General features: G+C 45.1%; 2 protein-coding genes across 3 annotated transcripts in view; both read right to left on the bottom strand.

Annotated features, from left to right (window-relative positions):
* LOC111646874 (opsin-3-like) overlaps positions 1-1,545 on the bottom strand; it is a 6,394-nt gene extending 4,849 nt beyond the window's left edge. For both annotated transcript variants that reach the window (XM_023396437.2, XM_023396438.2), the window contains exon 1: positions 819-1,545. In XM_023396437.2, coding sequence (XP_023252205.1) covers positions 819-1,182 — 364 coding nt within the window. In that variant the 5' untranslated portion in view covers positions 1,183-1,545. The remainder of the gene's footprint in view (positions 1-818) is intronic.
* Positions 1,546-5,409: 3,864 nt separating this feature from the next.
* Positions 5,410-6,674, bottom strand: dph3 (diphthamide biosynthesis 3). Its single transcript, XM_023396440.2, has 3 exons — positions 6,497-6,674; positions 6,270-6,344; positions 5,410-6,107 (listed from the first exon to the last, which is right to left on the bottom strand). Exons 1-3 carry the CDS (start codon positions 6,602-6,604, stop codon positions 6,033-6,035), a joined length of 258 nt encoding a protein of 85 aa, XP_023252208.1. The 5' UTR covers positions 6,605-6,674; the 3' UTR covers positions 5,410-6,032.
* Positions 6,675-9,138: the final 2,464 nt, after the last annotated feature.

Genomic DNA, 9,138 nt, shown 5'->3' with positions numbered 1-9,138 from the left:
CCAGAGACCAGAACAAGAGTCCAGAACCCAGAGATCAGAGACAAGAATCCAGAGTCCAGAGACCAGAGATAAGAGTCCAGAGACAAAAGTCCAGAGACCTATAGACCAGAACAAGAGTCCAGAGCCCAGAGACCAGAGATCAGAGACAAGAATCCAGAGTCCAGAGACCTACAGACTAGAGACTTATAGACCTGAGACAAAAGTCCAGAGACAAGAGTCTAGAAACCCGAGACAAGAGACCAGAGATCTACAGACCAGAGACAAGAGACCCGAGACAAGAGACCCGAGACCTACAGACCAGAACAAGAGTCCACAGCCCAGAGTCCAGAGACCAGAGACAAGAGTCCAGAGTCCAGAGGCAAAAGTCCAAAGACCTATAGACCAGAACAAGAGTCCAGAGCCCAGAGACCAGAGATAAGAGACAAGAATCCAGAGTCCAGACACAAGAGTCCAGAGCCCAGAGACAAAAGTCCAGAGACCTATAGACCAGAACAAGAGTCCAGAGCCCAGAGCCCAGAGACCAGAGATCAGAGACAAGAATCCAGAGTCCAGAGACCTACAGACTAGAGACCTATAGACCAGAGACAAGAGTCCAGAGTCCAGAGACAAGAGACCAGAGACCTATAGACCAGAGACAAGAATCCAGAGGCCAGAGACAAGAGTCCAGAGACCAGAGACCTATAGACCAGAGACAAGAATCCAGAGGCCAGAGACAAGAGTCCAGAGACCAGAGACCTATAGACCAGAGACAAGAATCCAGAGGCCAGAGACAAGAGTCCAGAGACCAGAGACCTATAGACCGGGTCAGCAGGACTCACCGAAGCAGGAGTTGATGAAGCCGTACCACATGCAGCCGTGTCGGCCGTACAACCAGCGCGTCCTCAGGCTGGAGGCGAAGCTGAGCGTCGTGCCGCAGACGCAGACCAGCATGTCGCTGACGCTAATGTTGAGCAGCAGCATGTTGACGGGAGTTCGCAGAGTCTTGAACTTGCAGAACAGAACCAGGACCAGCAGGTTGTTGAGGAAGCCGAACACCATGATGGAGCCAAGAAACACCGACACCACGCGGTGACCGCTGCGCGACAGCCGCACGTGCGGCGTGTCGCTCCAGTCCTGTTCCAGAGAGGCCAGCGGCTCGCTCAGGTTGGACGTTAGGTTGATGTCGCTCACCTCCGAGAACATGTCGCCGCGACGTCGGTCGCGCTGCTCCAGCTGTGCGTCAAAGAGTTCTGCTCGGGCTTTACGCGCAGCGCGCCAAACTCTCTTTGAAGAAAAGAAAGACAAAATGAAGCTGAGCGGACTTCACATGCTGATGGTCCTGGACTCGGACTGCACCTACTGTAGGAGAGGCGTCCTGCAGCGACGCGCCGGCGCGTTGCGGAGGAGTCCGCCCGCCGCGCTCTGCTCCATCCTCCGCCGGAGCAGCGGCACCGGCGGCGCGAGAAATTAAAGTGTGAGCGAATAATCCGGTGAGATTGTGATGAGCGGAAGATCCTGATCCGGTTCCTCTGTCCCTCCCCCACCCCTCTCTGAACTCAGACCAGATCTTTCTGTCTCCTCTGCGTCCAGATGGACTGACGCGCCGCTCCGCTGCGCCGCTTTAAATACTCCACACTGTAGGAGGAGCGGGAATTTATCCAGTGCCCCCCCCCACACACACACACACACACACACAGTATATATATATATATATATATATATATATATGTCAGAATAAATGACTTAATCCCGGATTTAACACAATATTTCACATTAGAACTAATAAAGAAAAATTTAACTTCATAATGTTTCAGCACTTTTGACATTTTAATTTTATTTTTCCTTGTTGACTTTTATTCATTTTAATTATAAAACAGTATGTTCACATTTATCACTTTGTTTTTATGAATGATTTATATTTGATCATGTAACAGCACATCAGTGTGTCAGTGGTGAGGATGCTAAGCTAGTCCTGAAAGCGCTAGCAGCTCCAAACCACTGCTAACGAACAATCTTTGATTTTCACAAATGAATTTTCCTTTTCTTGCAGCCATCTGAAGGTCCCAGGGATCTGTGAGAGAAAACCTATGACATGTACCAGGAGGTCAAAGGTCAGTTTGTATGGGGTCACCCACCTGCTGTTAAAGGCCTGTAAATATACAAGGAAGCAAGGAAGGGAGGAAGGAAAGAAAGATGTGGAGGAGTGAACCTTCCTGTCAGATCAGCTGACTTTAAATCAGTTATCTTCATGTTTTGTAGATGAGTTTTGGGTCAGTTCAGAACTCCCTTTAAAAAAGACCTGAGATAAGAGCAGGGTGATGTGATGAGAACAAATGTCCGTCCTCTAATTCATATATTTATAAAGGTCAGTGTTTGTGACCTGAGAGCTGTGAACTGACCCAGACTAAAGTACGAGGACAGACACAAGCTGTCATCACATCAGCCGCCTCTTATTTCAGGCCTTTTGTCAAGTTCTGACTGACTTCAGTTAGTGCTGTTAGTGGACCTGTAGTGAGTCGGTCAGCTCAGAACTCTGTTTAAAAAAAGGGCGAAACTAAGAGCGACACTCTTCATGACGAGGAAATCCGCAGCTCGATCCGTCGCCCAGGTGTCGTCACTCTGATTCACCTGTGCTCAGGTAGAGAGAGCTTTGACCTTTGACCTCACATCCTTACGGAGACCTCAGGAGTCTTCGTCTGAACAAAAACATGACAGTCAGTGAACTCATCACCTGTCAGTCCTCATCCTCCGGGACTGTTGATGGTCTGAGGACTGATGGGGGTCAGCTGGGTCCAGGTCTGATGGTCTGACGCTGGAGGTGCTGACAGCTGTGTCTCTCCAGATGGAGCTCCCTAGGGATCAGAGACATGACGGACGCTTCAGGGAACTCACACAGGGTTGGACGTTTGAGTTGTCGCTCTGCAGGACGATGTGTGGTTTTTATAGAGCAGGGACAAAAACCAGGAACAGGACTGATGTGGGTGTGAAAATCTCAAAACCACCAGAGACTAAGGTTGTAAACATGCACCTGCTCTTCAGACTGAGAGTGACATGGTGATGATGATGATGATGATGATGATGATGAAACACACAGGTGTGTCTGTCCACACATGTCATAACTTCCTGTAAACTATCAGAGTAAAAGAACTGAGGAGCTCAGTTTAATACTGTAACAGACCTGAGATCACACACACACACACACACACACACACACACACACACACACACACACACACACACACACACACACACACACACACACACCCGATCAGGTTTGATCAGAATCTGCAGTGTGTTAAGCCAGCTGTTGTACAGATGTCACACACACTGTGACGAAGTTGTGTGAGTGAGTGAGTGAGTGAGTGAGTGAGTGAGTGAGTGAGTGAGTGAGTGAGTGAGTGAGTGTTGCTGCCGCTGACGTGCCCTCAAGCCAAGCAGCTGGCACACATAACAGAGACTTGAGTTTCACATCCTAAGGTTTCACCCTCTGTACAGTGTGTGTGTGTGTGTGTGTGTGTGTTACAGTATGTGTGTGTGTGTGTTCAGAGGGGGGGTCCAGCTGCTGGCTATGAAACTGTCATGTCTTTTCACACAAACTTGACCAATGAGATTATTTTTACTCTCTGCCTCAAGAACAGGAAGAACACGAACACGAACACACACACACACACACACACACTAAAAGTTCAGACCTGATCTCACAGTCAAACCTGGACAGAGACCAGGGACAGTTGTGTCCGCAGGTTTGGGACTGAAGGAGGAAGGAGTTGTGGGAACATTTCTTCTTCTGTGTCTAATAACAGTATAGAGTTTCAGCGTGTTATTGAATCTGTAACCTCAGACAATGACATCATCATCTGACATCACCATCTGACCGTCGTCAAAACATCAGCTTCTTATTTTCTTTCTTCTGGCCCGAGGACAAACTGACAGAAGACGTGGCAGCTGTGATATGATCCAGATGCGGGAGAGGACACTGATGTCTCCGCCTCGGGATGTTTAAGACATGTGAGCGGAGACGAGCTGATGATGATTTATCCACAGAAGAAGAAACGGTCCCTGGGACATCAGCACGTGGACTTCCTGTCAGGAACAGGAGCTCTGGTTCTGTTGGACCCTGCCGGTCCAGAGGTTTCACTTCAGTCCTGGGTTTGAGCCCTGACCCTCAGGTCCCCTGTCCTGTTCAGTCATCCAAACCTGGGTCCAGCTCAGGTGAACTGATTCATTTATTTAATCAATAAATGAATTTACGATAATGAGATAAATTTAATTAGTGAACTCAGAGACTACAGAGGTTTTTCCATCAGACAGTCTCAGCTTCAGAGCGGAGGGAGATACAAGGTTTGGACAGGAACCACACGGGAGCAGCAGGTCTGGTTCTGGTCTGAAGTGGACTCACCGCCTCGTCGCAGCCCAGCTTCATGACCTGCAGGATCCACTTCTGAACATCTGGCCTGCTCCGCTCCCAGATGTTCCTCCTGGACCGCTGTCTGTTCAGGAGTCCATTGACCTGACGGTGGGCGCCGACAACACTCCCACCCACGACCACCTGCCCACCAACAAGTGTTACCATTGATTTTCAGAATAAAAGCCTCAGCCACAGAGTTTGAAGGTCAGGTGGACGACAGCGTGCCTCAAGCCTCATCATCATCATCATCATCATCAGCTGTGTATCTAAATACAGATGTTTCGTTGGTCATCCAGCTGAGGCGTCGCTCTCACTCTCAGCAGGAAGTGTGAAAACCACCGCAGGCTGATCTGAGAGCAGCTTGACTTCCAGACGACTTTCACTCACTCACAGTCCGAGGTCAAGTTAATGATTATTATTATTAATTATTATTATTATTATTTCATTCAGAGAGGAAGAGTCTCTCAGGTCAAATTAATTATTCATATTAATTATCATTATCATGATTATTCATATTAGTTCAGTCAGAGAGGAAGAGAGTCTGAGGTCAAAATTATTATTAATGTTAATTATTACTATTGTTTATTATTATTTAAAAAATAACATTTGTGACCCATTCGAGCCAATGACGGGGGGGTGTTACAGTTAATTAGCTTCATTAATATTCAAGCTGATTCTTTCAGTAGCTGTTTTATCATCAAAGCTTCAGCAGGTGAGCAGCAGTCAGACAGGTGACAGGTGAGAGCTAGCGTTAGCAGTTAGCTCTGTTTATTATTAATCATATGGTGTCGATCTGTGTCTGAACATCAGCTGTTTCCCAGCAGGACGTCCTCATGTGTCTCTGGTGTGAAATCTGTCCCTGCAGCCAGTCGTCTCACACTTCACCCCAGTTTATTCTAATCATGTAGCTCCAACAGCTGGAAGTCAAGCTAGCTTCAGAGAGAAAGCTCTGCTGCCGCCACAACAGATGGATAGAGAGAACGATATATCGATAGATAGATATAGATCAATGGATAGATGGGTTGCTGGATCTATACTTTATTTATCCCCTAGGGGGAAATTCCTGTAATGAAATACATGATGAACAGGGATCAGAGCCTTTATGTGACAGAAGCGGTTCTGAGATAAGATGTCTCTTCAGTATCGATCTGATTTTGTTTTTACCTTTAACCCAAAGTAACGACTTTACATCCTCCACTCTCTGACTGCAGCCAGGAGACTCACTGTAAAACTTCCCGCTGCTGGTAAGGGGGGGGGGGGGGGGGGGGGGGGATTCTCCATCAGGTCAAACTTTCTTTTTTAATCTGACTGTTAAAAACCTGGAGACAAACACACAGTATGAACCCACTGATGAAATGTTGGTGGCAGTGAAGAGCCTGATGTTTCCCAGCAGCACCTGAACGCATCATCTTTTCAAAACAATCCATACTACCTCAATGAAACTTTAAGGAGAAAAAAAAAATCTGTGAGTTTGTCATGTTTGTTATCAAGCTGCTAAAACACTTAGGAAGAAGTTTAAATCCGTCTTTCCTCCATTTGTTCAACATAAAAAGTGTCTCTGCATAAATAACTTGCTTAAAGCATCAGTCTGTGGGGGTGGGGGGTCAGGACTGAGCCGGGGGGGGTCAGGACTGAGCCGGGGGGGTCAGGACTGAGCCAGCTCCAGTCTGCTCTCTGAAGATGACGGAGCTTCGATGATTTCTCCAGATACGAACAAGTCCTGAAACAGAAGAGACACTTCTTTTCAGACAGACAGACAGACAGACAGGAGACAATCCAGACTGTCTGTCAGACTGAACTGATTCACTTCGGTCCAGCCCTCATATGTTCGTACTGTACCTGAAGGTAACAGCTGTTCCACCAGGTGTGTCTCTTCACTCACCTTATCGTAGATGACTTTAACAATGAGGGAGCAGCTCGGACACGACGCCACCTCCTCTCCGTTCTCCAGGTCCTCCTTTAAACCGACACACAGACCCGTGAACATGTTTCCTAATGTCTCCTGGTCCTTCACTCACACTCAGCTCGATGTGTTAATACCAGCGACCTGCAGACTCACCGGAACAACATCAAAGTTAGCTGTTAGCCGTTAGCTTGCAGGAAACTTACTTTAGTGATGGCGAATCTGTCTCCGCAGGGACAAGGGAAGTAATATGTCTCCGTGTCCTCGTCATATTCAAAGTCCTCGATCTCGACTTCGTCGTGAAAAACCGACATTTTATCGGAAACGTGAGCTCAGAAAATAACAGAAAGTCCTCATTACTAGCGTGTGCTGAGGCGCGCTGTGATGACGTCACAGCCAGTTGTCTCAGGCCAATGACGTTTTCCTACCTTTTTTTCCCCGCAGAACTTTACAACAAAAACACGAGGCGGTGAACAGACAACCAACGACTTAAAACACAATAAATGAATAAATGAATAAATGAATAAATAACAGTTTGAAGCCGTGTCTCCAGCTCTGCTTAAAGTGCCCGGTCGTGTCCACCAGGGGGCGCCATCAGACAGAAGACAGTGTCTGTCCCACACTAAAACCCAGAAAGTTCTGCAGAGATGGAAACAGACTGAGTTAGTTCATGGACTTTATTTCATTGTTTGGTTATTTCCATTCAAGTATGGTTTATATTAATTCACTACATTTATCCAAAGAGCGACTCATACTCTGTTATTACTGTCAAACTGAACTCCCTTCAAAATGCATAAATGATATACAATCATCCACTGGCAACCTGAACCTGAGAGAATCTATGAATGATCAGTTCTATGAGATACTCTGTAGTGTTAAAGGGATGATATTTACACGAAGGTTCCTGCTGCACTGAAGTTTACTGATGTCCTTCACCTGTAAGTCGCTTTGGAAACAAGCACCTGACAAGTGAATAAATGTAACTTTATCTGGCAGCTACTCTGAGGATCTGAGTAACTAACAGCAACATTAAATATAAATATGATGACATAGAAAACAAAGACAGTGTTGTAGTTTCACACACATCCACTTAAATATAGTCGAAGACAGGACTCCTTAAACTCCAGAGACTCTGAATACAGTTTGGTGTGAAGAACAGAATGAATCTGAGGTTCTTCGTTCAGGATCAGTGTTTGTGACGTCATCATAAATAACAACAGACAGAGGTTTTACTACAACAGGACTTTTATTTAACAGCATGAACCTTTCCAAACGTGGAGAAATAAAGACGTGAGAGTCAGACGCCATCACAGTCACTCACAGGAATATTAACTGCATTATGGTTGTATAAGTGTTGTTGTAGAAACTAGAATATTCTTCAAATATAAACAGGAACTGCTGAGTTTCATTTGGAAAATAAAGCTACTCTTGACTCTCTCACGCGGCTTTTAATTTGAAAAGTATCCCCGTTTACTGTATGAAGCGCCTGCGAGTTAAAGGCTTTCAGTCTGTATGAAGGGAGATATCGGCGGAGGACGCAGTAGACATGTGTCGCCACACGAGGGCGCGCTCCACCTATTTATGACGAAGTGAAGCGTAGCATCGCGGAACTACAGGAGTATCTTTAACGTGTCATTTGTAAAACTCGCCCTGTGTACATCACAGGACACCGTAGTGTAAATGTCTCTTTCCTTAATGTGCCATATAATAAAAAATGTACATCATATCAGCCAGATGGTGTTTCTACAGCCAGAAATGTGGACAGAGGAGAGAGTTTCTGTCTGTAGAAATGTGATAAAGCCGAACGGGAGTCGAACTTTTAGAGTTTATCATTCAAACAGAGGAATAATTTTAATCTTGATCGGTTATTTCCATATGAATAAGACTTAATTTAATTCACTTCATTTCTCTGGCAGTCGTAGTTACTGTTAAATTAAATACAAACAAGATGAAGAAGAAACCACCAGGGAACAAAGACAGTGTTGGACTTTCACATATGTCCAGTTAAATATGGCTGAAGGCAGGACTCATTCATCTCCAGAGTGAGAACATCAGTGTTAATTACAGCAGAGTCATTCTGATTCAATATTCAGTGCATTTGAAAGGATGATCTGAAATTCGGATGGATTAGATATAAGATGAACTCCATTTAAAGATTTGTCATTTCTACGTCCTCTGGCAAAAAGAAAGGAGACCTTGAGACCTACTGTTCAATATCAGAACCATATTAAATATTGAGAGCTGATTAACAGCTGATACACACACTGAACTCACCAGGGATCCTCAGTGATGAGTGGAAGTTCTTAAAATGCTTCCTGCTCACTGTGGATTTATTTCACTGAAGGCTCAAACCTTCAGTCAATAGGAATTTCAATGGAGTTATATACAGTATAAATATATATATATATATTATAGTTATGATTTATGTTGATTTGTTTTATGTTTAACTGTATGAAAATGTTTAATGGCATACTGACTGTACAACACAATTCTACTTCTAATAATTACAGGAAACGTGTTGAACTGCGACTTTAACAGACAGGAAGTCACATTAAACTTTATATACTGAGACAGATTCATGATTTCTGATGTTTATATGTTTTGTTTGTTTGTTTGTTTGTTTATTTATTTGTTTTCTGGGTCCAGAGGTGAAAGGTAACATCATCATCAAAAAACCAAAGAGCTTCAAAGGTTGTTTTCTCAGTGTGAAGATCAGCATCTGGATGTCGTGTCTGAGGTCGTCATGGAAACCACACAACCTTCGCGTTTCCCGTTTTCTCAGCCGTAATGAACTTGAACAAAGCCTGATGCAGACACCCTGTTTCTGTTGGCTCTGCCTGGTGACGCT

Source organism: Seriola lalandi, unplaced genomic scaffold (assembly GCF_002814215.2).
Source record: "Seriola lalandi dorsalis isolate HSWRI2012SDOR001 ecotype SW California unplaced genomic scaffold, Sedor1 jcf7180002054977, whole genome shotgun sequence".
NCBI lineage: Eukaryota > Metazoa > Chordata > Actinopteri > Carangiformes > Carangidae > Seriola > Seriola lalandi.
This window is presented reverse-complemented; position numbering and strand designations above follow the sequence as displayed.